General features: G+C 42.7%; 2 protein-coding genes across 2 annotated transcripts in view; both read left to right on the top strand.

Annotated features, from left to right (window-relative positions):
* The first annotated feature begins 2,577 nt into the window (after positions 1–2,577).
* On the top strand, positions 2,578–16,337 carry LOC118783190 (active breakpoint cluster region-related protein-like). Its single transcript, XM_036536932.1, has 8 exons — positions 2,578–3,153; positions 9,320–9,379; positions 9,551–9,660; positions 10,284–10,423; positions 10,871–11,008; positions 11,747–11,852; positions 14,294–14,441; positions 15,049–16,337. The coding sequence occupies exons 1-8, from the start codon at positions 2,989–2,991 to the stop codon at positions 15,136–15,138; spliced, it is 957 nt and encodes a 318-aa protein (XP_036392825.1). The 5' UTR covers positions 2,578–2,988; the 3' UTR covers positions 15,139–16,337.
* A 1,952-nt stretch (positions 16,338–18,289) lies between these two features.
* Positions 18,290–27,930, top strand: part of LOC118783859 (transmembrane protein 211-like) — a 30,668-nt gene continuing 21,027 nt past the window's right edge. The window contains exon 1 of the mRNA XM_036537819.1: positions 18,290–18,877. Coding sequence (XP_036393712.1) covers positions 18,647–18,877 — 231 coding nt within the window. The 5' untranslated portion in view covers positions 18,290–18,646. The remainder of the gene's footprint in view (positions 18,878–27,930) is intronic.

Below are 27,930 nucleotides of genomic sequence, written 5' to 3'. Positions count from 1 at the left end.
CACCCAGAGAGGTCTCCTCATCAAAAATCACAGTACATTTGAAGCGCAGATGTAGAGTGCTTTTGTTCAAGCAAAGCAGATCTGAAAAGACGTGGAGGATTATTTAACAATAGACTTTGTTTTGATACATTTTAATGAGCTGCAATGTTAATTTAACGGCGGTGTTAATGATCTTGTTAAAGGTGACTGATAGTGACACGCTCGTTATGAGCTGGGAGGGACATGTTTGTAGCCACACTTCTTGCTGTAACTTTATGAGGCATTCCTCCACAAATTTGAGCACAGTTTTACTTTGAGGCCAGATTATGCGGATTGTCTGTTAAAGACACATAAACCCGTCATTTATTTATATCATTTGTTGAATTATATTAACCAGCCAAGCCCTGTTGAGATCCTTCTTTTTCAGGATTGGGAAATGGCAATGTCTCATTGCAATGCCCACGTATGAAAGATGCGCAGTAAATTAGAGATTTAAGTGTTAAGCAAGCAGTTGTGCATGGCCACAGGTCGCTTTCTATCTGTGGGAAAATTAGGAGAGCTCTGGCAGTTCCATTATTCTCTTGAGTGCATTGTGATGATTTAAGTGCAAAAAGTGACCTGCATGCTGGGGTGCAAGGTGACCAGGCAGTTTTGAATCAACTTCTCACAATGGATCTCAGCAAGGTCAGACTGAACATTCCATTTGCAAGAGGATCATTCCCACTGTATGTTAAAAACTTGGGAGTAGAGTGACATGGTGATAAGGTTTGTGACCAAAAGGTTGCTGGTTTGATTCCCTGCTGGGACACTGCTATATATATGAACAAGGTACTTAATCCACAGTTGCCTCAGTAAATATCCAGCTGTATAAATTGATGGAATTGTATCCTATGTAAGTCCCTTGTGACCAAAAGGTTGCTGGTTTGATTCCCTGCTGGGACACTGCTATATATATGAACAAGGTACTTAATCCACAGTTGCCTCAGTAAATATCCAGCTGTATAAAATTGATGGAATTGTAACCTATGTAAGTCCCCCTGCGTAAGAGTGTCTGCTAAACAACAATAATGTAATGTAATGCATTGGCTGGGATATCGAGTTACAACTGTGCAGTGAAATGGAGCAGAACTATGAATGCCTACTAAATAGAGTACTTTAACTAATCTAGAGGAGGTTTATATCTAAGCGTGAGACTGCCACGGGAGTGAGGCTCGCTTTATTGTGTGACCTTTCCCATTTTCGCTTGGCCAGAAAAACAAAACTGAAAATGAATGGGAGTTACAGTGTTTTGACGGGAGAATTCCAGCGATGATAGCGTGTGAATGGTGTCTGATGTGAGTGTAGGAGGACTGAGATTGCATTGCTGTTTTAGTTTGATTTATCATCCGCTGCTCGTGTTTCTAGTTGTGTGAAACGTGGTTTTGGCTTGGGGGAACGAAGCTGTTTCTGCCTGCATTCAACATGAATTGCGAATAAATGTGCCTGTTGATTGATTGCTATCTGGTTGCTGTTCAAACAAACAAACCTTCATTTTTTTTGTTGCATTTTGACAACCCAGTCCTCCACCCTCTGTAGTCTTATAAAATATGGATGATGTTCTTCAGGAAGAAAGGATGGCCACTCAAGCGAATTACCAGAGAGCAGTTAGCAGGCGACCCCAGAGAATGGGACAGACCTGGGGAGGGACGCACTCTCACACACCCACACTTCGCACACACTTAGGTTACGTAACGGCGAGAGTCGGTGGACTGGAAGAATGGAAACAGTACAGTGGAAGGGGAGGTGGGGTCACCTGGAGGAAAGCTGGCATGAATGATGATCCAGCTGATCAGGGATCGGTGAATGTGATGCTTTCAAGGGGACTCTGCTTCTCCTCTATCTCATCTATCTGTCTGTCTGTCTGTCTGTCTGTCTATCAAACTCCATGTGTATATGCATGCAAGTACGTAGATGTGTGTACATATGTATGTACATATACTGTGCATGCACATTTGGTCCAACGTAACCCTGTAACCTCATAAACCAACTTTTTCATACTTTAACACTACTTGGTGAAGCCATCTGCTCTGTTTTCTGAGTATACTGCCCAGGCTGAATTTTGGCCAGGTACTACAGCAGGACATGAGACTCTCTGATGATGTACCACGGAGCAGAAAGGGTTAATGTTTGCTCAGCGTCTGGAACACACTGACACCGGTGCCCCTGCCCCCGCTCCCACTCCCATTCTCACATCTTTACTCACTTCCTCAGGAGCTCGTCAGTCATGGGAGCCGGGTGACAGACAGCAGACTTTCAGCTGTGGGCTTCGACAGATAGAGAAGGATCTGTCATCAGGGAGGGAGCAACCTTGCTCTCTCTGACTCCCTCTCCCTCTCTCCCTCCCTCTCTCACTCTCGCTCTCCTCTCTGCCTCCTCGCTCTCTGTTAGTCTCCCTCCTGCCCTGTGAAAAACTGGAAACTCACAGTACCGGTGGGTGGTAACGCTAGCTCTCTCACTCCTCCCTCATATCTCCCTCTCTCTCTCTCTCCTTCTCTCTCTCTCTCTCTCTCCTTCTCTCTCTCTCTCTGCCCCCCTCTGTTTACACTTGCATGGCTGAGAGCAGAGATGCAGGCAGCTGCCTGGAATCAGCTTAAAACACAGAGAGGAGCTATCGTGGGATGCTAAGGCTAACGGAGCAGGAGAGAAACTGTGGCACTGTTTTGTTTCATTTTTTTTCCTGGAGGACATCACCTTTCTTTTCACAGATTCAGCTTTATTTTTTTGTTTAACTCCATCCTGATATCTCAGACATAAGCATTGAGACTTCTTCACGTCAGTTTATTTTGTTACTGCCTCTTTGACTCCTCTTCTCTATTTGAAGAAATCGTCTTTTGGATCAGATTTTGGGGATTTACCTGCCTGGTTTACACCCTTCCCCCCCACCTTTCTTTGGGAGCCTGTCCCCTCCGTGAGGTCAGAGCCGTCTCCCCGGGTCCGTAACCACGCGGGCGTCCCCTCCCCCCAGCGAGGATGACAGACGTGCTGGTGTCCGAGCGCGGCCTCACCTCCGCATGTGCACCCCTGGAGCCCTGCAGTGAGGAGAATGGGACGGACGAGAACGCCCCCGCCAAGAGAGCCTCCAACACAGGGGCCAAGCTGTGGGGCCGCGTGCGCAGCAAACTCCTGCGACAAAAGGTTCCTTTCCCTTCCACAGGCAGCACTCACAGCTAAAGTGCCTGCACAACGACTCTCTCTTTCTCTCTCCCTGCCTCTTTCTCTGTCTCCCTCTGCCTCTTGTTCTGTCTCCCTGTCTCCCTCCCTTTCTCTCTCCCTCTTTCTCTCGTTCTATCTCCCTCTCTTTCTCCTCTTCTCCCTCTCTCTCCCTCTTTCTCTCATTCTGACGCCCTCTCTCCCACTATTTCTCTTTCTCTCTATCCTATCATTCTTCCTCTTGCTCTATTTCCCTCTTTTTCTCCCTCTCTCTAACTCTTTCTCTCTTTCCCTCTCGCTCTCTCTTTCTCCCTCTGTCTCTTTCCCCTTCTTTTTCCCTGTCTCTGCGTAAGCCAGTTTAAGGGGGGCAGTGTCTGGGCCGTGTTGAGGGAATGACCGGCTGACAGTCATTGGTGGCGTGCCCTGTGACGCCTCACCTCTGAACTTTGGCAGCTCTGTAACAGAGAATGTTTTCTTTTCACTGGCAGGCTGATGAAGGATGCAGCCTGATAGGGGACTTGGGATTGGGCTGTGTGTTGGGGACAAAATGGGTTTTGTGCAGCACTGTCTCTCATAGAGGCAGCTGGAGAGCACACGTCCTTTGCACAGCTGTTCGGCTGGACGCAGGACGGAACATTGTTTTTGTGATCCACGGGAGCTCTGTAATGAGAAACATTATCGCCAGTACACTCTGTGACTGTTTTTGATCACAGAGCTTTATTGTTTGGATACGGTTGATTTTTGTGGTGCCGCCTAGTGATGGTGATGGCAGCTGTTTGCTGGCTTGTTAAAACAGATCAGGACTTGAGTGACTGAGGTCTGTTCGAACCTTGCTCCCACGGGCGCTGAGCACACGGCACTGACTGTTGAATCTATTCAGAAATTATATTTTGTACGATTACACAGTGACTGAAGTGAAAGCAGAGTTTGTGATTTTGTCAGGAACAGTAATTCAGGAAACATTAAACAGAGCTGCCTGAACATGAGCTTCAAATTACGGTTGCAGCAGATTTTAGGTCAAGAATAAATTTGAATTTTCCTTACTGGAGGCAAAGTGCTGTTTTTTTTGCGTAGGAAAAGCTATTATAATTCCCAAATCACTTTAATGCAGATGATTTCTTAGATTTATAAATGTGTGTGTGTGTGTGTGTGTGTGTGTGTGTATGCAGAATTGTTAGATAAGGTAGGGCATTATTCGTTCAACTATTAACATGCTGTAACAGTATTGCTACAATACCCAAGGTTCATTGGCTTGTACTTTAATGGTAAAAGAAACAGCCGGATTCGTCAAGACAATATCTTTCCTTAGGTCAAAGCAGTGCTGCTTGATGCTTGATCAGGCCACAGGGATGTGGAAGAACCTCAGGTCAGATCAGTGTGGTAAAGCTGTGGATCTCTAGCTTTAATCCCCTCATTAGTGTGTCAGCACTGTTAGGAGAGATAAGATAAGCCAATCTAATGAAGGGCTGACAGGAACTTTACTGACTTCATCTTTAGAACTTCAAACCATTTACTCAGTACTTGGAAACTGAGAAATCCTTTGCATGCATTTGCAAAGCGTTTGTGCGCGCACACACACACACACACACACACACACACACACACACACACACACTCACACACACACAGACACACACATACTCAGTTTTTGGGGTATCATTAACAAAGGAAAAAAGATGATGCTTTAAACAGTAGCATCACTATTAATATCATTCTGACTGTGCTCAACCAATCACGAAATCCCTTGTGTTCTCCTCCGAGAGTAACAGAACCAAAACAGGTCCGACAGAGTGACGAACCGCACACTGGCAGCACCACGCTGAGCTGGGGCAGAGCCGTCTGTAGGCAAACACCACTGCAGTGCTGTGCTTTAAAGCAGGGAGCCCAGAACAGGGAGACTCTTCCTCAGTCTTCAAGCAGATGTCTCACACACACACACACACACACACACACACACACACACACAGCTCTGGGCCTTTCCACGTTTTTAGATGACTGCACTGCTGCCGGTTCTACTGGTGCTCTGGCAGACCCTGAACACTGGTGCCAGACAGTTTCCACATGCACATTCCCGTAAAATGTAAAAGACCGCACTCTGCCTGTTCTGAGTGAGATGAGCATGTATGCCTTCATAGTGCAGGACCTTACAGTGCAGTACAGTATGTCCGCTGCAAGGATAAGGACATTTACATGACCTTGTACATGTTGCTCCTCTTCCATGGTGATATGTTCTGCAGATTAGAACGGAACACGACAGATTTTCAAGAATGATTTCCTCTCTGAACCATCCATGGCAAACACAGATGTATGTCAAACTGCAGGCCTCTGATTATTCTAGCAGAGATTTCAGAAGCTGTGTCTCGTACAGCACATGAGAATTTACTGTATTACTTGCACAATGCCACCTTGTGGGGTTTAGCTTTTTTTGCAAACAATCTTCTATAACAGTTAATTAATCAATCAAACAAGCACAGTTTTTACCACTGAAATGTGACCGAAAAGACCATTGATATTTTTAATAACCAAATTGGAGAAAGCTCATTAAAATTTAAAGTACAGCTCCGTCAAGCGTCAGTGTCAAACAGTATGTTTTGCAGCTGATTAACACTTAACCTATCCACTTCTTTCTTCACTTAGGCCAGTTTTTGGTAGGGAGAAACGATCAGATTAATGAATGTGAATGTATATCCATTAGTGAATGCTAACTATGCTCTGTATGCTTGCCATAGATGCTAACTTCTGGTTTAAAATCCTTGGAGCTGTTGGTTGGCAGCTGTGTGGCGTAGTGATAAGGAGCAGAATTTGCTGGCTTGATTTCCAGGTACTCCCAGGGGTATTACTGTTGTATACTTGGGAAAGGTGCTTACCCTGAATTACCTCAGGAAATATACAGTTGTATAAACGAATATGATGTCCAAATGTCAGTGATGTGAATTGCTCTGGACAATGTGCTAAGCAAGAGGTAATGTACTGGCTGTATGTCTCTCTGAATCGATTACCTTTGCAAGACACAGACAGTGAAGAAATAAAGCAGAGAATGGCTCTCGTGTGACAGGTGTAGCTCCTGTCCGTTCCGCCCAATTGAACAACAGTCACAGTCCACTAGAATGTGTCCTTGTCCTGTCTCTTTCGGGTTTTCCATGTATCAAATGCTACCTCATTGTACATATATAGCTGTGAATGCCCTGTGTTCATTATAGGAGCAGAGGCAAGAAAACTTCCACCCACTCCATATGTACTGTTCTGTTTACCTGCACTGGGCAGTGTTGTTCTATGCCAACGTCCACACTCATTCCTGACAGTGTGTCTTATCTCTGCGCACTGCACCTTTCCCATGTTGTGCTAATCTCCTCATGGCTGAGTGGACGCTGCTGTTATAGTGCAGCAGTAAGGCCTCATTGCACTGGGAACCTCGGAGCCCTTTCTCTGGGATGTTCCTGGTTTAGTCTGTGATCCGTGTGACTTGTTTGCGTTGGCCGGGACTGCTGCCCACGCTCAGCGTGGGGGGGCTTCCCAGCCCCAGTAAAAACCTCATCTGGCACTCGTTGTCCGGCCCCCGTTCCCTGCCAGCCAGGCCTCTCCCCCCGCAGACCGCCGTTGCACCCTGCCCTTACCCCGAGGTGTAGGGTTACTAAATCCAGCGCACCATTCTGTTTGAAGTGCGTTTCAAAGTCCTGTCTGCTACGGCTTCCGGAACGGGACCTGAGGTTCTAGAAGCCTTGAATTAAGCCGAGCAGCCTCCTTTTATAGGCTAAGGAGACAATATGGCTGCCCTGACTGAGTATGTTTGACTGTTGTTTCCAAGGGGAAGCTTCTATGTATGACGGGTTCATATATTTGTCTCACTCACAGAGCCACTGGCTGAGAGCATGCCACTGTCATAATTGAGATGATTTTTATAGCTGATTGCTTGTTATAAAACCTGATCAGTATGGTTAGTCTCTGAAAATACCGAACCCAGAAAAGCTTGGCTGAATATACTAAGCATTTATCAATCAGCTTGTCAATCATTTGGAATGTGTTCATTCAGGAGAAGGGCAATTGAGATTTAGGCTACATTAATGCAAAACTGCAAATTATTTTACCTAAATTATCTCCGAAAATGCATTGGATTATAACTTGTTATGACATTTCCATTTTATTCAGAGTATTTGGTTATGCAGAGGTGAATGGATTTATTTTTTAGTTTAAAGTACAGGTCTGACATTGAATTACTCCAGGCATACACAGTTGTTACTATTTCAGAAATACACCCTTTGACCTTTCTGGAGTGGTCGTCTCTGACTGAATAGAACATATATACTCCAACCTGCTCATTGGTTGTTTGTCCAATGAATCATCCACCAGGGATCATCAGAGATTATGGGCATCCTTTTTCTCTCAGTTCCCACAAGATTTTAAGGTCACGGAAAAAAATGAAATCTATACTGAATACACTGAGATGCCACTATAGACTGTATAAGCCCTCAACTGTGCAGTCTGTGGGCTTTCCTTGTTATTCTGTATGAAGGAAAAAAAGAAATAGGGCAAATTCCACCAGAATTTTAATAAAAAATGACTTAGTGGCAGTTACTTGTCTGGGATCTTGTTAAGGATCTTCTTTTTTCCAGTATTTTGACTCTATAAGTTTATATCTGATAATGTGCAGAGGGCAGCTGGAGACTTGCTGGGAGTGCAGAAACCAAAATCCACTTAAAGTTGCACTTTAAGTTAAAAAATTTAAAGTCTATGAAAAGTTGGAATGGAGTTTACTCTGAAAGACAGAACCCACTCTAGAAATGGCCTGTAGCAGAACATGAGTCCACAAAGTACTGGATTTTAAATTATGTGATTGATTTGTTTACCCCAATTGTTATATCTTACAAATGATGCATAGCCCAGGAGACAGAAAAACATTTTCAAGAAAACTAAGTCACTTGTCATGTAACAGAACAGTCAGTGTATACCTTTAAATATTACTGAAAGTTTGTTGCTATATTTTACCTGAGTTCTGTGACAGTTCTTCTTGAGTGTTTGGTTGCTGGAGAACACATTGTACACATCTTACGATTTCCCTTAAGCCCTTTAGTTATTTATTACTGAAAGTGGAAGTGATGTGTCCTCATAAAAAAGCCTCTAAGCACAGTCTCTGTCATTGTGTTATCAAGACAATTATGTCTCTCTACAATATAAAACAAGTCTGTGAAAAGTACTGTGTTTCTTTCTTGATGACCAGAGAGTGTTTACCAGTCACAAGAGTTCAGGGATTCAGTCTGTTGAATCTGGTGTATTTGCAATTAATTTGCTCTGCTATCTATCTTTATTTTTACCAAGCAATTATTAAATTAGGAAGGTTGTCTTTAAAGTGTACATTCAACATAACAGGATAACAGGATGATGCAGCTGAGTGTTGTGGTATAAGTATAGAAGTTAAGATCAAAGATGGTGGACACAGCCATACTTAATTTCCCATAATCCCTAGGGGGAAAGCCCTTCATATCCTGTAACCAGATCATAACTACAGCGAAGGATCAGGTGTCCACATATATTATGAGGCAGGGAGGTTTCCTGGGACCTCTACACAGAGGACTGCCAACTTGACTAGATGTCAGGATCCCAGAAATTTAAAATGGAAATGATTATACATTAACCTGAAGTTCCCGGGAGGTTTTAAATATAGACCGACTTGTCTGGGAATTTCCAGCAGACTGAAGAAAACTGGGCCTTTTTTGCATTGCTCCAGGAATAGCCCAGAAATGCTACAGTCCCAGAGTGGAAAGTGTGACTTGCCCATGTTATTTTGGCAGTGGATGAAAGCTGCTTGGATTGTTACAAGAGAATAAAAGATGTTTTGACAGGGGACATCGAGGCAGGTGCACACAGAAAAACACATGGTTTCTCTGAATTAATATCAGCCAAGAACTTCATAATGGTAATGTCCTGATAAACATTTTCCTAGGATGTAAATGGTCCGGAAACATAAGAAAATGTATAGACAAAAAAGGCATGTGTGGACTTTGGAAAAGTGCAGTCACTTTGAATAAGCTCCCTTCATGTGATATTGCATTGCATGAAATCTGTCCCACAGTGAACACAATGGAGAGACATGCAGGAGTCTAGCAAAGGCAAAACAGGACAACCTTGAAGCCCAATCTGTTTTCCTGTGTTTCAGCTGGACCCACAAACCGTGCAGTCCAAGAACTGGCAGATGGATGTCATAGAGATGAATGGGGTAAGAATTTGTGTTGCACAGTGGGTTACTTTTTCAAAAAAAAAAAAAAAGTTTCTACTTCATGAGTTGTACGTCCCTGACATGAAAACCTTAAGTGTAAGTTCGTAAAGGAATAAATGTGTATAAAAGATAAAACTACAGATGATATTCCGCTTGTCTCCTCTCCCCCAGATCAAAGTGGAATTCTCAATGAAGTTTACGGGGCGGGACCTGACTCTGAAAAGGACACCTTCAAAGAAACAAAGTGGAGTGTTTGGAGTCAAAATCAGTGTTGTGACAAAGTAAGGCCTATAATTTTCTTTTCTTTAAGAAGCTGCTTTGCACTCCTCAGTAACTCCATCTATAGAGCTAATCTTTAAAACATTACATCACCATAACTTCAACCAGCTGCACACATTCCAGAACATGTACACTCTTAATTGTGCTAAGCACTGTAAACAATATCAGCTCTTGGGCAGTGGTGTGCCGAAATTGTAAGGTAAGAGGAAGTTAGGAGGATGCAGTTGGTACTGGGAAAATACCTACTATAGCATAGCCATGGGATTTCATCAAAGATGGTGGAGGCAACCACACTAGAACTCCCATAATCCCAAGGGGTTAGGTCCAGTGCAAGCTGCTCCCTGATCATAACTACAGCAGGGGGTCAATTTAAGGGATACATTAGGAAGCAGGAGATCACCTTGTGATGTACAGTATGGCTGCTTAAAAAACTGGACTCATAACCAACATTTGCTGGGTAAATTCCCAGGTGGGATGTTGCTTTTGCACCCCTTGGGTAAAGTATTATCCCTGATCGCTTCTGTAAAGTTTATAAATGCATGACATGCACTGTGACCTTTGTAAATTGATTTGGATGAAGGTGTGTGCTGAGCTGGCTAACACACAGTGCTGTGCTGTCCTGCAGGAGGGAGTGCTCAAAGGTGCCCCTGGTCATCCGCCAGTGCATCGAGGAGGTGGAGAGGAGGGGGATCGAGGAGGTGGGAATCTACAGGATCTCCGGGGTGGCCACAGACATCCAGACCCTGAAAGCAGCCTTTAACACAAGTAAGAGAGCTGCTGCTGCTGCTGTCGCTGTTGCGTGGTGTGTGAATGGCTCAGACTGTGTGAGGGCTGGCCCTGATGAGCATAGCACCTGCCCCATAGCAGCGGCCACATTCCGCCGTGGTTTGTTCCCCCTCTTGACGTTGCAACTTGTTCCTGCTCTGTCCTCTGGGAGAGCTGGGGGGCTTTCACCCGAGACCCCGTCCTGACCCTCTGAGCGCAGTACGCTGGTGGGAAAGAGTCTGCCGCTCTGTGCAGCTGTCAGCTGTGAGGCAAGTCCCAGAGACGCCTCGTTCAGAGTCGTGACCCTTGCGAAAACCAACAAGTCAAACACAACAAACGTGTAAATTTAAGAGCAGGCTCAATGCTTCGGGAATCGAGCCGAGCAGAATTCTGATTTTCCTGTGGCGCTGCTCTTTTCCTTTGCTGATGCAGCCACTCTCTTTGCAGATACCACCAAAGACTTCCCGGTGATCCTGAGTGACATGGACATCAACGCCATTGCGGGTACCCTGAAGCTGTACTTCCGCGAACTCCCAGAGGCTCTGCTCACAGACCGGCTGTACCTGGCCTTCCTGGACGGGATAGGTATGACAGCCCAAACCCAATGCACTGAGACCTGTAATACTGTATATTCTGACAGCTTTAATCAGCATCCTTTTGCATAATTAGGCACTGAGATACAGTACCAGTCAAATGTTTAGACACACCTACTCTTAGAAAGCTTTTTCTTTATTTTTACCATTTTCCACATTTTAGTGTAGTAGTTTGTCACTGCATAATTTAGATAGAATTATGCAGTGACAAACAGTGACAAACAGTTATGCAGTTTAAACAAATCAAAACTATCTAATTTTAATAGCCAAAGATATTTTTTAAATAATTTTCTTCATACATAGCATCAACATCAAATTTGTCCAAGAAAAAAATTTCAAGCATTTAAGCATAAGTCTTTAGATCAAAATGTCTTTGAATGAATGTTTCCCATTATCTTAATCAGGTGTGTCCAAAGTTTTGACTGGTACTGTGTAAGGAATAGATAGAGTAGCAACATCCCCAAACACCAAAACTTGTGATCTGAATATATAGACTCCTGTAGATCAAATGCTATTGCACAGCCCAACTGCACAAAAAAAAACGCAGACTGACCAAAAGATGCCTGTGTGTTTGTGCGGAGAGGCCTGTCCGTGCTCTGCAGAGAGGTCTGCGTGAGCGCGGAGAGGGGGCTGTTGAGCAGATGTGCGGAGCGGTGGAGGAGGATGAGACAGCGTAGGTGTGTGATCTGTCTGTGTGTGTAATCCGCCGGGCGTCTGCCTTTCCTCCCAGCACTGCCGGATCCCGCTGCCAAGGAGAGCTGCATGATGCACCTCCTGTGTTCCCTGCCCGACCCCAACCTCAGCACCTTCTTGCTGCTGCTGGAGCACCTCCGGAGGTACGGGCTGCCGGGGGAGGGGGGGGGGGGGCAGGAAGGAGGATTTTTACTCTTAGAGTATCTGTGGTTAAGGTATTCTGCTGTATAAACTCTCCTACTGTGAGATGTGATCATGCGGTAGTGATGCGTGCTTAAAGGGCTTCGTAAAGCTGTATGTGTGTGTGTGTTGGTGTGTTTGTGTGTATCTGTATGTGTGTGTGTGTGCGTGTATTTGTGTGTTGGTGTATTTGTGTTTATGTGTGTTTCTCTCTCTCTCTCTGTGTGTGTGTGTGTGTGTGTGTGTGTGTGTATTTGTGTGTGTGTGCATCTACTGTGTGTGAATTCCAGACCTTGTTTCCCTTTCAGTGGAATGGTGGGGCAGGAGGGAAACTAGCTAACTATCAAAGGTTGTCTGCCACTACCTCACAAATGCTTATACATGAATATAACCTATGACTATTTGAACTCATGTCGAAACTCGGTCTTCCAGCCCTGCTCTGATGTAATGCCATGCATATTAAGGTGTCCTGAGCCAGTGTCACTCAGACCTGTGTTCCCCATGGAGAACGGCTTCCTCTGTTCACATTTCAAAGCAAAGCAAAAGACCATTTTCCATCTGGAGAGGGAGGGTTTTGGGAGCTTCACTTAGACACGCAGAGCTGGAATCTCCCTTCCTGCTGACATACTCCAGAGCCCCTCTTCTGAAGTGCAAACTTCCCATCGCGATAACCGCCCTTCCAGGCCAGGACGCATCAGGCCGACATAGCTCAAGCCCAGAGCTTCATGGGAAGCCCTCAGTCACAGTCAGACACCCCTGGGCACCGTCTGTGTCAAAGCACAGTCCCGGATGTCTCAGCTCTCATCACAAGACACCTTTAAAATCTTTCCCACCTGGACGGAATGCTTACTGACGTTTTTGCTGGGCAGATCGCTCATTGGCGCCATCTTCTGGAAAAGATGCACACAGGGCAGATGGGAAACTCGGAGATTGATGAAACTGAGGACCAGTGCATTATCCTGAACCCAGTGCAGACTTTCCAGCAGTAAAATTTGTTTTCTCACAAGGGGGAGCCTATTTACTGCTATGCTGCAAGGGTCGAAACTATTATATTAATGCTTTAACCTAAAACAAATATGTTTTTAAAGAACTGTATTTTTGTTCATTAAACAAAGCAGGTTTTATGTTTCATTTTTAATCAGGAGCAATTAATTATTCCCAGGGAGGGACTCTTTACTAAGTCTATGAGTAGTGAAAATTTGTGGCGAAAATTAAGAGTTACAGGCAGATATGTAAAAGTTGCCAACTGAACAATACCGTTCATTGACATCAGTGAAAATTTATGAATCTGTTAACCTAATTTTTTATGAACACTTTGAGTGTGGATCTTCTATGCCTGTGGTTTCCACTACGAAGCAGTTACATTTGAAGAACAGCTGTAGCTCTAGTTATTAGACTTGTGAAATCCACTGGCTCATTAAGGTTCCATATGGTGACACTGAATTCCTGAAAGGACACAAGTGAAACTGGAGTGCAGAGAACTGGCTGGTCTTTCGATTATTGCTGCATATTTTCATTTGCTCTCTGATCTCAAATAATTTGATGTTTGGCTTTGCTTACATTTCAAAATGATAAAAATTGCAATAGAATGTTCTGCTATATTGAATCATACCCAGTGGAAAATATATAATTTTTCTGTTCAATTTTTGTTTTTTTATAGTCTTAAATAGTTCCATTAAAACTTGATGGAGGTCAATAAAGAGGTTTGCAATGGTGTGTTCAGAGGACTGGACGATTTTCAAAATACCCAATGGAACAGTAACAACGATATCACATTTTTCCACCAAATTTCATTTCACACTTGGTGACTGTGAAGAAGAAATAAAAAACGTATATTTGCTGGAACAGCATTACCAAACCACACATTTTTTTTGTGTGAGATAGAAGAGCAATTGTGACATCTGCTGGCCATATGGAGGACTGACAAAAATCAAACGCGTTGCACAATGAAGAGCATTCCAACCGATCAGTAACAGACAAAATAGCCACCTGACAATCAAGATGTTTGCTAAATGAGTGTAGCATCATGACCAGTTTTGCATTAGTTCATACAACTACTTACGGCTGTGCAGTAAGACTGTGATCAGAGTTTATCAGAAAATCAATTTCCCAGTTGACTGAGATGTTCTAACATTCAGCTTGACCACAATGGTCTGTTTCCTTATCTTAGAGTAACACATGTAAGCAAGCACTGTGTTTTTTTTTCTCCTCTTACACATTTTGGAAATATTACTGACCACTGAACTCATAGTATTGGAAAACAGTAACAATGATGTCATAATCAGAGATACAAACGCAGTATGCCACATTTAATTTGAACCTGGGCCTTAGCCAGTACTCCCTGTGAAGTGCTTCAGGTTGTTTGTGAGGTACTGTTTCACAGCCAGGACCGCTTTCTCCACAGGGTTGCAGAGAAAGAGTCCATCAACAAGATGTCCCTGCTCAACCTGGCAACCATTTTCGGCCCCACATTGCTGAGGCCCTCGGAGGAGACCACCAAAGGACACATCACCCTGGTCTCTGACATCTGGTCACATGACGTCATGGCCCAGGTCTGGGACTGGTGCGGGACAAGGGGATTGTGGGAAATGCTGTCACTTCAAGTGGGGAGGGTGTTTTCACTGCTGGGAGGGGCGTGTTTAATTGGGATGTAGTATGCCCCATTTCTTTTTATTACTCAGACCTCATCTCCCATGAAGCTGAAATAGGCCTAATTTGGGCCTCATCAAAGTAAGACTAATTTGCAGCTGCATTTGAGTTCTGTGAATCTGCTGCTCCAGTTTTTTCCCTGGCGGTGCCCATCATGAGTGAAATGTACTGTAGTGTCGTAAGATGGAGTGGCTCTTCGGCTCAGAACTTTGACCTCTTTCACCTGATTGGGTTGCTTAAATTGCATATGCTGCATGACACGTTAACGCAGGTGGCACCTTTGGGATCACCCTTTAGAAGCAACACCCATTTTATCAACAGCATGATGATGTCCTTAATCATGCTGTAAATTACTGTCTAATCTACCCAAGTTCAACTGTACTACCCCGCAAGGGTACCTGATGGCCTCTGGTTTGACGCATGTGTTTTTTTACTGAGTGAAACCTGTTGTTCTGTGTGCAGTGATGGAAGCAGCCTGGACAAAGTCTCTCGGTCTCTGTTTCCTGTCAGGTCCAGGTCCTCCTCTTCTACCTGCAGCATCCTTCTGTCTCCTTCTCCGAGCTCAAACGCGACAGCCTCTACTTCTCCACCGACGTGTAGCCCCTCCCAGGGGACCACCCCCCATGCGCGCTTCTCCAACGCACACGTTCCACACTGCAGGCTTCAGCAAGAGACAGAGAGGACGCCCGCCTGAAGAAACTGACAAACCGCCCTCCCTTCGCTTTCACTAGTTCTGGTCTGGGTGTGTGGGTATTAACAGCGTTAGTCTAAATCTGTCATGTAAAAGCTAGCAAACCCCATTCCCCCCAACCCCACCCTCCAGTCATTTCCCACCCCTCAAAGTACAGTAGCAGTAGCACTTGCTTCCTGTCTCTACTGAGGAACCCAAAGGAGGACATTAAAAGGAATGGCTGAGGTCTAGCTGAGGTATAGCTCCCTTAGGCTGCCAGAGACGGTCAAATACTTGGCCTCTTCGTACATTCTGTGTGAAAGTCAGGTTTAGACAGGTTCAGTTTTGAATGGAGGGGTAGACGGTTCTTCCTGTCTTTGAGGCCCACCCACTTTCTTGTGATGAGGCTGATTTTTGTTTCCGTAACAACGCCAGTGACAGAGGAAAAGGGCCCTCCAGCAGGAAGAGTGCAGATGTGCTGAGTATCTCATCATGACAACAGTGCCCGACAAAACTGTACATACACAAGAGTTTCTCACTGAAGGGGCATTTAACAAATTGCAGTTACATAATTCGTAAATAGGGTTTATTTTGTGGTTTATGTTCTTCGTGCATGTGATTGAGGATGATTGTGTGCATGTGTGAAGGGTAGCATGGGACCAATATAAGAATACAGCACCCTCTCCTCTGTGTATTCAAGTCAAATTTATTGTGTATTTATTGTGCGGAGAGGTTTCTGTGATCCTGAATCAGGTGCTCCCATACTTTATGTAGAACCTGTATATCTGCTTTGTGTGAGTGTGTGTGTGTGTGTGTGTGTGTGTGTGTGTGTACTGTATTTATGAGTATGCCTGTATATACCAGTTCATGTATAGGACTTTGATAGTAAAGAAAACTGATAGTATGGGTCAAATACTTCAAATTAGAATCGCTTTTTAAGGCAGATTTTTTCCCACACATTTACATTTATTCATTTAGCAGATGCTTTTATCCAAAGCAAAGCACAAAAGTGCATGAAGTGGGCACAAGGACAAGATGTGTTATACAATCATACAATGTATGCAGTCATACAATGCAGATAGTGCTGAAGCTGAGCACAAGGTCGGTGTAGCGAGACAGAACTAATCTGATCTAAGGTTACATATATCAAATACAGTCAATGGGACAATAAAGTGCTGCTATACTACCTAGGCGCACACACACATCAGTTTTGGCTGAAATGTGCTGCAATAGTCACACACAAAAAAAGAAAAACTCTTGTACACATTTTAATTGGCATCTTATGAAAATATTTACATTTGCAGTTTAGATTACACTAGGAATTGGGGGAGGGGTGTATAAATGTATAAATGATCAAATGTTGCTTTATGTCTGTCATTCCAGTGTTGGCTAGTTATGAATATAATACAGAAGTGTAGTCTAGTGTAGTGTAGTACCAGGGTGATTTGTACAGCAGCTATGTTTTGCATTATCAGATTGTTATGAAATGGGAGAAAAAAAAAACATTTATGAACTATAAAACTCCCGTTTTAATCCTATCACACCCTCAGTAAGTATTACACTACGCACTTCTAAATTTAAGTCAACATTTTGACATTTTAAACCTCTTTTAAATTGTAGAAATCAAAAACGTACTTTGAATAAGAGTAAACATCAATGTGAATGTTTCTTTATTATTTAAGGTAAAATAAAAGTGTATCAAACACCTGTTTTGCTCCATAGTTTTAAATACAGATGCTATTGACATGTCGACATACATGCATGGTGGTCACATCATAGCCACTAAACTACATACATTACAACTCACATAGCGGCTAACAGACCTTTCAGTTAAGCCTTTTATTATTATGCACCATAAATATGCACGTTTGGGAGAAATATTAGTTAGCATTCACATATAAACAGCGCTTACACCGCAGTCCAAATACAACACCCAAAAAGGATGAACTATCAAAGAAACGACATTACGACACTAGGAGGAGCACTTTCTGTAGGTACGTCATGCAAGTATTATCACAATTGCATACCAAACAAAACATTAATAACATGGAACAGTGCATTTATAAATTCACAAAAAGACATGTAGACATACAGTTTCAAACATTTTTCTGGGTTTCTAATTTTCCATCATCTTCAAATATTTGATATAACATTTTATCTCCTTAAAAAAAAGTAAAGATTTAACGTTTTTCCATTTGCTTGTGTGGATATGGTACTTACGTATAAGAATCAGATAATTAACTAAATCTGATATTTCACAATTAGGATTATCCAATAAAATAAAATAAAATATTATTTTTAAAGTTATGTAATACGCTTTAAGTCAACCAAATACACTTGTACCTTTACTTGACTTAGTAGCATGGATAAAAGTGGACACCATGTTTTACATAGGGATTGTGGGGCTAAATGGGGGGGGGGGGGGGGGGGTGATTGTGTGTTTTAGGTGTTATAATGTTATAAAAAAATGATTTGAAATAGCACCTTAAACATTTCACGTTACTTGTCCTTTAAAGCAAAATTTTTAAGTGTTTGTGAGGCTGTAGACTGGACAGCCCAAGAGGGGGCAGTGCGAGATGAATGTACTTGGTTAAGGTGGTACTCTTAAAGATTTCACAAATTGTTGTATGATTACGTAATATAGTATTGAGAGCCTTGTATTGTTCAGGCTTTGCAGACACACATGACCAAAAGATTTAACCATTTCACTATGCATACTTTACAGCTGTCTATATCCCGTAGATCTGGCATATTGTCTTTTAAAACGTTTTCACAGACGCACTCATCCATACGCATGTGTGACAACATTCTTATGTTCAAGACAACATGCTTTGTTGTCTTTAAACTGATTAATTTACTTGATAGAAGTAACTATACGTTATTTAAATTACGTATTTAAATCACGCCCTGAAACTCCCACTTTTGTGTCCACTGGACTGCGCGCGACAGCCGTGCACCACTTGCAGGTACCAGCCACAGATGCGCGGAGCTCGAGTGCTCAGACGAATCGCGATGGTGCGGGGAAACCCTTGATAAGAGAATTCAGTATTTCTAACTTCTCTGTAGGTTTCACGCACAGAACCGGAGCGCGATAAATTGGTATCATTATTTGGACATCGACCGCGCAGGTGCGGAATGACAGCTGTGTAGGCACGCGGCTCCCTGGGTGTATTCATTTAGGTGTGACAAATGCCGCAATTCCTTGCCAGCGTCATGTTAACGTTATTTAAACCGTAGCTGTGCGAGAAGCGACTGGCAACTTTTTTTTCCCCCTACACTGCATGGCGGACTGTTGTTACATTTTTGGAACATGATTAGGCACATCACTCTTGCTTAGAAGGAGACCGAACTTCAAATGTATTCCCTGCCGGGCTGGAGACCACAGAGTCCCAGGTCTGGACTGATTCCTCCCTTCGCTCGTCGCTCCGGTCTCCGAGGATGATCGGCTGCATCGCCTGCTTTTGGGTGCTCCTCTCTTCGGCCCTCGTCGCGATCTGTAGTTTCAGTTTTGTTGCTCCGGCATGGATCGTCAAAGAGCGCCTGAAAAACAAAGCCGCCGTGAGCTTCGGGCTGCTGTGGCATTGCTCCGAGTCCATTGACCACATGTCCAGCTGCTATACGTTTTCGGGACTTGGGAAATTCTCTGAAATTCCCTCCAGCTCGTGGCAGGTAAATGCGGTATATGCCTTCAATGCTGTTGGAAACGGGGGGGTCCCTGCGCCTTCAGAGATAAGTGAAATTGAAGTGGGGGTTAAATTGACGAAATTCCTATTTGTCAGTGGTGTGCTTACGTGAATTTGTGAATCCGTCATGATTTGTAGGGGCATCAACGTAAAAGTTGCCTTTTGATAGAGCTGATGTAAGCACTGTTGATGCAGTGGCTTGTGTGCTCAAGGCAAGGTTACTTTCTAGGCATAACTAAAATAGACAAAATACTGTAACAGAATAGATTGCGTTCTGTAACCATACATTTTACGACAGAGAAGTTCCGTCAACAAATAATGTTAGTAGGTTTTCCGAGAAAATTTGGAAGAAGACTAGTTTTCTTAACCGAATTGCTGACGTGTTATCAAGAATAAACCAGGAATGTTCTGAGAGGTTTGAGTACAATTACTTGTTTGTTTGTTTAACAATCAGCAGGTAAGCGGAGAACTTTCACGGGGAATCTTTCATAAGTTTTGACCGTAACTGTTGAAAGTTACCATGACAATTTCATTTTATAACACAGAGCTCCGTAAATGTATTCACATAGAAAGGTCGAATTTTCATCTGACATTTCAGTTTGGATGACTATTTCATTGAGAGTAATAGGAACAAAAAATAGTATACACGCTCTTGTAAAAGCACTTGTCACTGCTGCGTTATGATACCATAAATTGTTACGTGGTTTACATTACATCTATATAACAGCTCCATAATAGTTCATAAGAACAGAACGGTGATGAGTTGATGTGCATTAATTCATACAAGAGTTTTTATGAAACATTATAGAAGGAAATGTTATCGAAACAATATTGTTTGCTACATCTGTACTTTTTTCCCCCTGTAGATGAGAGATTAAACGTAGAGAGAATAAGCAAGGGATCAAGTCTTGCGGTAAAATGACTAAAATGACTATAACCTCGTTTCTCTCACATCCGACGTACATGAAGGCAGCACAGTAATTTTCAAAAACTGTTTGTAACGAAAAATGAAACCCATGCTACTCCCAGATTTAGGGTGTTCCTACTCCTTAATGGTTCGGACGGCGAGATTGTGTGGTTTAGTTTACAGTGTAAGGTTTTGTTAACTGATCCAAAATTAATGGAGAACGTCTGGTGGGAGGAGAGATAGTATTTCAGAAGGTTCTGAATGACATTGTGTTCTTTCGTATGGGCGTCACCTTTACACTCAAGAGCCAAAAAAAAAAAAGAATCACCCGTGAAAAAGCGTCTCATGCCAAGTAATAATTTAATCCATTTAAACACATTAGGATCCCAGCAATCGAGGAGTAAAGCCAGGAGCCAAGGGTTTATTATGACAGCCTCCACTGAATGTTGTGATGGATGGGACCTGTTTTACCTTTGAATTGTAATTAAGAGAATGCAGATCAAATGCATTGTGGGTAAAGGAAGGTCCACCAAGGACCAGGATCCCAGAGGAGCTGTTATATTAAAATGGAACAGCCTTCAATAGATTTCCTGTAATATTATAAGCTATACAGTACATATATACACACACAAAATATTTTTAGAATGTTATGGTTCTTTTTGTGATGTATTTATTTAATTTTGTTTCTGCTGTCCAACTGATTCCACACTGTCAGTGAAGCAGTTTATCTAACTGCACATTAAAGACATTTATTGCAGGCATTAGTAACTTAAGTATTGTGATTTGGGTAGATTTCATGTACTTTGCCTGGTTTGGTCAATGTATTAGTTATGATTCTGGTCAAAGCATTTCCATCTTCTCCTAATCTAAGTAATATATAATGTATCACAATTAAAGTTACCTAGCTAGACAGTTATTATAGTAAGTTAAATGGAACTACCAGTGACACAATATTAAAAATCTGTGCTTATGCATTACATAGACTCTCAGGTGTGCATGTGGCATGAGTGTGCATGTGCCCTGGGTGTGCATGTGGCATGAGTGTGCCTGTGTGCATGTGGCATGAGTATGCATGTGGCATGAGTGTGCATGTGTGCATGTGGCATGAGTGTGCATGTGTGCATGTGGCATGAGTGTGCATGTGGCATGAGTGTGCATGTGTGCATGTGGCCTGAGTGTGCCTGTGTGCATGTGGCATGAGTGTGCATGTGGCCTGAGTGTGCCTGTGTGCATGTGGCCTGAGTGTGGGTGCATTTGCGCGTGTGGCCAGCTAGACCCTTCCTTAGACCATATCACATGGATTCTCCCAATGACTGGGTTACATCTTGTCTTCATCTTGTGGCCCAAGGTTAACTGAACATGACTTTAATCAGAAGTGATATGCTGATGTTATAATTGGTGGCTGTCTGGGTCACTGCTGGTTGAGTGATTATCAGTCCAGGTCTCTTAGTTGCATCAAAATGCCACTAAGATTGAAATCCCTGGTCTTCATTGTTTAGGATGATCAGAAAGGATCTCCCGGACAGCACATGGGTACTTTTCGATGGGTGGAATGACATGTCAGAACATGAAACAGACTGAATCATTGTTCTATTTGTGTATGCTCTGTGTGTATTTAGAAAGGCCTCCCACAAAACATAAATTACATATGGTGTAGAATAGCTATGTATATTGGGGTTCATTCTGTTTCAGAGTGGGGCCAATCAGCATTTTTTGTCTAGTTTATGGATCCTTTGTCATTTCATACTGCCTCTGTTGATGAACAGGCTTTGCAACTGTGTGATATTACAGTGCTGCTTACCTAGATGAGTAGGAGATGGAACATAGTTATGTCAGGATGCACCCGATCCAAAGGTTAAAAGAAAATCAGCGAGGTCAAAAATAAGGAGCAAAAAATCTTTGTGCTATTGACAGTTCCGCATGGCCTTGTGGGAAATTAGAGCAGCGTGTCTCTCCACTCCTCCTTTCTCATTAACATTTCAATCTCACAGGTTGCGTTCTCTCATCACTGTAGAAATCAATGCTTTTCATCTAACAATATAATTTGAATGGGATCTGCGGATAGGAGAAGCTACCTCTTTTAACAACAGAAATGCGGAGCTAGAGATGCCTTTTAAAGTTTTGATGTATGCGTGTAGTTTGGTCTAACTATGCAATCTGTGTACAGCAAAGTATCGTGTACCTGGAACACGTGACTTCCTTTATGGTGTGCATATTAAACATACATCAACTTGCTTGCCTGGACACAACACTGTTGCTTATGACTGAGTATTATAACACCAGCATATTAAGAGTGCAAATGAGAAGGAATTGGAACACTGGCATGTATCATTAGGACCTAATTAAATTTTGTGCACTTTAAATTGCATTCAGCTTAAAACACAGATGACATGCCTGCCCAAATTATTTTAAGAATGAGGACTGAGAAATTACTGAACTGTGGCAAAATGGTAGGGGTGGCTATCATGCCAGACAGTGATTAGATAGGGACATGAAAAGGAGTAAGTGAATTTAGCCAATGCTTTTTTATTTTCCTTGCTTTGGGGTAAATAAATTGCAACTAATGAAGGCAGCAGGAAAAAAAATAAACGCAATTAGTCAAATGGAGAAGACAGAACTCATAGCACTCAAAGTCAAAGTCCTTTATTGTCATATGCACAGATCACACAGGGTAACTGAGCATTGAAATTCTTGAGATAGGCTCAGCTAACATGTAACATTAAAGAATAGTGAAAGCACGACATAGAAAGCACTGAGTGCGAGGTATTTTTTAAGTTATGAGAAATTTAAATACACTAGTGCAAAAAGTCTAATTTAAGCTAAAAAAAAAAAAAAAAAGCTAACACGTGGTGGCTAGCATGGCCATAGCTGTGCTGAGAACCTTTCCCTGGTAGAGAAGAACGAGACCCTCCCTTCACACAGCCTGACCAATGAGGCGGCAGGCAGTAGGTACAGGGCCAGGAGAGGAGCTGCAGCTGCTGCTAGGCCTGTGAGTACGGCTGGCGCTGTCCCTGGTCCTGTAGCACTGAAAGGGTGCTGAATGAATGGTGGCCAGTTGTGGCCTAGACCCAAGAGCTGTCCTCCCTGTCCCCACGCCACACTTAACCAATGTCATATGGACATAAGAAGCAGTATGGCTCCCTAGCTGTACCTGTATGACAGTTCTTTTTAAAGTTGCGGAAGAACTGGAGGCTTTTTTAGTTTTGTCCAAGGTTAATGTACTCTGGGTAGACCGTTGTTGTATGTTACATTGTAGAAACTGTGGTCCTATGCATGCTTATTCTTCCATGTAGTCATCTGCTATGTTCTGACAGACAGCGCTGCCAGGTAGAGTCCTGGTTCACTGTGAGGTCATGCAGCTCCCTCTAGTTGGCGCTCGGTAATGAACATCCATTTTGCAACATCCGCTCTTCAACCTATTCTACAACAGCCCCTGCTTCCTCCAGCTGGTGCCTCAACATCAGAGACACTGAACATTCAGGTGTCTAATTAAAAGTGGGCATTTGCTTTGCCGCAGTTTTCATTTCCCATTAATGATTCTGAATTCTCATCTATCCAATATTCTTATTGCTGATTTCACAGAAAGATAATGGGAACCTACTCATCTGCTCCCTGTCTCAGGGCTTCAGACAGAAAATGTCCAACCTGATTAACCACACCATTGCTTTTTGTGAGGAACTCTTCAGATGAGAACACCAAGTCTTGTGTCTCTCCCTGCTGTAGCGTCATTTTTAATTAACAGCATGCAGTCGTAATTGCTCACTTACAGGGGCCCTCCTAATTCTGATTTTGAATTCATTGTCTGTTCACTTTTGCACATCTTACTTGCCATCCACATTGTAAATATACTTGATTTTCAATTGCCAAGCTAACAGTCTTCAGTGTCCTAATCAACAATGTCCTTTTATTTATGAAAATCTTGTAAATACCCATGAATACCCATCATGCAAATACATTGCTAACACACTGCTAACAAGTCTGTATTAACTGCATGTAACTGCATACCTTTGAATAACAGATTTTTTAGGACATTTCACAAATCCATATGTTACTACAGAATTTGTATGCATATGTGCATATTGAATAAACTAAGCAAAGCCTTTGCTCCTCTGGTTGAAAATACTTTTAAATATCTGAGTTATTATTGCAAGCTTGATTGATCTCCTCCCATAAGGACAGCAGTGAGGATAGGCCCTACATACATCTCAGCGGTAAGATGCTGATGTCAGCTGTGCTGCAGTAATTATAGCGGTGATTCCAGTCGCTGTACATGAATTATGAAAGGTAAGCAGGGAAGGTGGCTGGGGAGAGTATCATGCTCTGAAGCAGGAGCCAGCCGTGTGAGTTTGATATGAAGGAGCAGGACATTCAGGGACAGCTTTCTCTCCGCTTTCTGCCCTTTCCTCTCAGCCTAGCGTTGATACCCCTTTTTCCGTTTTATAGTCTGTTAAGTCAGTTTTCAAGCCTGTATGTCTGTTAGGCAGTGTTCAGTTGAAAACGATTGAAGTACATCACGTTGTTTAAGGGAAAGACAAAGCCATCTTGTGCTTTATATAGACTGTGGAAAGTATTGAGTTGTGCATGCTGTATGTACAGTGTATAACCTAGATGCATATGTAAGTGTGGTATTGCTTGTGATTAATGAAACTGAACTTTAATAAAAAATACCAGCAATGGGAATATGGAAGTTTTAGTAACACATTCTTCACAGTCCCAGTGGGTGCTGGAGTGTTGCCATCAAGTACGGAAACTAAGAGTCTGTCTGAATACTAATGTACAGAGCTGATATCTCCAGAGTGATTAAATTATGCTTTTTTTAAAACATGGTTTTCTAATCAAACTGCTTTCATACATACAGACGCCCACACACACACACACACACTGCTGAGGTGATTGAGTCATATTACGAAACTCGTGGATGAATCTGTGCACAGCCCAAGCCTGGTGTATACTGCAGTGTCCTCCCTGGAGGCATATGCAAGTCTTGCAAAAGTCTCCCAGGACTTGTAAAGCTGGCAGAGGGCCTTGAAGTATGGGCTTTTTGCGTATGGACGTGTTGATGGGTAATGTTAAGGAAAATCAAGCTCTAAAGCTCCCTCCCACATACAGATGTGAATATACGAGCTTTCGCAAATTCCAATCCTGTGATTGCAGCTCTAAATATTAAATAATTAAATAAAGAAATGCAATTTCCTAAAAAGTACAAAGCCCTTCGCTGGCATGTCTGCCTTTGAGGAGAGGTGTGCTTTTTTTTTTTTAAAGATCCGGCACTGGGGGTTAGCTGGGAGAGGCCCTTGCAGAGAGATTTGTCAGGCACTCAGAGCACCAGCTCTTCCCCTCTGTGTCACCCTCCTGGGTGTCTTCAGGAGGAAGGATGGCGGGGGTGTGCCATGCACTCAGAGCGCAATGCAGACGTATCATCTGTACGAGGCACGCAGCGGTCCCGATCACTAACCCCCCCCCAAACCCCACACCCTGCAGGAGAGACAGCTGCCGTTAAGCATCCCTGACAGGTACACAGCTGCAGGGCCGCAGGAAGCTGGACGGAGGCCAGAGAGCGGGGGGAAGGCAGCACTCCGAAACGGGCCTCCTGGCCTGGCTCCTGCTGCGGTGTCTGTGCCAGCCCACGGTACTGCGTTCTGCCGCCCTAATGGGACCATTTATTCTGGTTACGGCAGGAGGAGGAGGAGGAGAAGAGCGGGGATTCGTGGGGAGGTTTGTGCATGTGCCTCGGGCTGAATTACAGAGCTAGCAGGTCTGAGGGAGGTGCATCTAATAATAAGTTATACGATTTTAAAGGGTAATTATTTCATGACTGTCTGACATTAGGCAACTCTTAGTAGCTATTTTAGGAATAAAAATACATACTAGCATTAGTAAGAAGTCAGACTTTTGATAACAGGCTATTCAGGGAAGCGATAAATCAAGTTCAGTGGAATATCCCTTATGATATTGCTGTATATTCTTGGAATGCACAGAAACTGTGAATGTAATATTCAGAGCACTGCAATTACAAAATACCCAAAATGTCTGGTTATGAACCTAGTACAGCTCAGTGACAATGGCTGAAACTTTGCACATGTACGGGCATATAAGCAGTGCTCTGAAAATCCATTTGATAGGTCTCATTGTATGGCCACTATATTTGTTTTATTTTGAATTTTGAAAGATCTCTGGTGTCAAATAATTATTTAGTAGAAAGGTGAAATTTACAGTATTAGAGTATTCTTTTTGGCTTTAAACATTTGCATATGATACAGGAATTTGTGCTATTTTTAAATTTTGTGTCACTTTGCTATTTTGTGTAAAAAAAAAATAATTTCAAATGTACTAAACTGAAAAAGTTCTGAGTGCATAACAGCAATTTGGGACCAAAAGGTCCATTATTATGCTTATAGCTATTATTACAATGGTGTTTTTTAAACATTGCTTTATAGATAGCTGCAAGTGCTCTTGAGCAGATACAGTCCACTCATTAGTATTCTAATCAACTTTGGCCATCAGAGTTCTCTTAATTGCAGAGTAATTATAGAAAGACAATACCATAAGAAGAGTGCAGCCTTCACTAAAGCAATTCTCTTTTAACAACATGTTGGCTCTACAAGTAATTATGACAAACATTCGGAGTCGCCTGTCTGTAAGTGGTAATTGTTCCGATACAACCTGTGAGGTCGTTTACCGAAGAGTGCGTGCTCTGCTGGGCTGGGGGTTTGTCGTGTGAACAGGGATCCGAGCCAAAATAGAGTGCAAAATGCTGTGACCATGAAAGATGATTGCATTGAATATGAAAAACAGCTCTAAAAAGGCCGGGACACGGCTTGGTGTTGCAGGCTAAGAGACAGACCCTGGCTATGAATGAAATGGACAACAAGGTACTTCTCATCGCCAGTCCAGAACAGCAGAAATGTATCTTTTATAGTTTATTTCATCTCCATCTCAAAAAAAACAAAAAAGAGCGAAATATATTCCTACCCCCGATGTCCACATTCTTACCTGATAGGGGCTCGCTCTGATAAGGGCCTTTTGTGTGGGTGTAGGACAGGGGGGGTGTCTATAGGTGAATATCAGAGACACTTAACGCTTGCTTTAGTCACATCGGCCCTTCATACACGTATTACTCTGTTTACCATTATAGCTGTGGCTAGAATGCTAATCACTCCAAGATTGTTGTGCAGAGGCAGAATAATTCCACCAGAGTACAGTAGGAGTGAGGAAGTTTTTTTTTTCCTCTCTCAAAGACACAAAGGGAATAATGAGGAACCGGACACATCAAATGGCTGATAAGGTGGCATGTCATTACTGAAAATGGATTGTGCCCTTAGAAAAGCGGCGAGAGGAGAAGATAAACACGAGAAATGTGAGAGATTAATTCATACAGCCGCTGCCCAAAAGCCTTGTCTTGTTGCTGCACAAACCTCTTCAAATAATTAGAATTTTTCACGAGACGTGAGACTCGGGAAAACCCAGAATTATTGTCTTTAATCTTGTCATTTTACATTTTAAAAATTGCCAATTTAGCAATTGTTTCACTAGTTTCACTGTTTTTGTGAGATATTCTGATATGGGATACTCTGAAATGGACATGCTATTATTCATACGGTATTATTTTTATAGTTCATTGATATTTATATTATAAAGTATTTTGTAATTTCTCATTGTTAGCATCACATTATCCTTACATTGTGAATAATCGTGACTAATCAGACCAGGGGTGGAGAATTCCCTCAGAAACTGTAATTTTATGTAAGGGATCATCTTGAACATGTTGTCTCAAGTCCTTTTCTAGTAGAAAAAAAAAAACAAAGGCTTTCACTCCCCAGTCAATAATAGCTCATGATAGTTTAGTACTGATATTCAGTTTTGTATGTTTAGTCAAAATGGGCATCTGTATTCAACATGACATGAAATTATTTAACTACTGAACAAATATAAGCTATCTTTCACTGGGGAGCGTGGTATGTGATATTCAAACTCATTTATTTTTTCTACATGAAGGAAACTGAGAGTTTTTCACCGGAGTGCATGGTACATTGATGAAATGATACCTTGCATATTTGATCATTTGGATCAATAATCTTTTATGGTCGATCCAGGTTGGTAACTGAAATTTTAGATGAAGCAAAACTCAGAAG

This window comes from Megalops cyprinoides, chromosome 9 (genome assembly GCF_013368585.1).
Source record: "Megalops cyprinoides isolate fMegCyp1 chromosome 9, fMegCyp1.pri, whole genome shotgun sequence".
Taxonomy (NCBI): domain Eukaryota; kingdom Metazoa; phylum Chordata; class Actinopteri; order Elopiformes; family Megalopidae; genus Megalops; species Megalops cyprinoides.
This window is presented reverse-complemented; position numbering and strand designations above follow the sequence as displayed.

What these genes read in the sequence shown, in the direction of transcription:
- LOC118783190 (XM_036536932.1), top strand. Translation starts at nt 2,989, where the DNA reads ATGACAGACGTGCTGGTGTCCGAGCGCGGCCTCACCTCCGCATGTGCA. An exon ending in ATGTCATAGAGATGAATGGG is followed by an intron (nt 9,380 to 9,550) that starts GTAAGAATTTGT and finishes CCTCTCCCCCAG; the next exon opens with ATCAAAGTGGAATTCTCAAT. An exon ending in GGCCTTCCTGGACGGGATAG is followed by an intron (nt 11,009 to 11,746) that starts GTATGACAGCCC and finishes CTTTCCTCCCAG; the next exon opens with CACTGCCGGATCCCGCTGCC.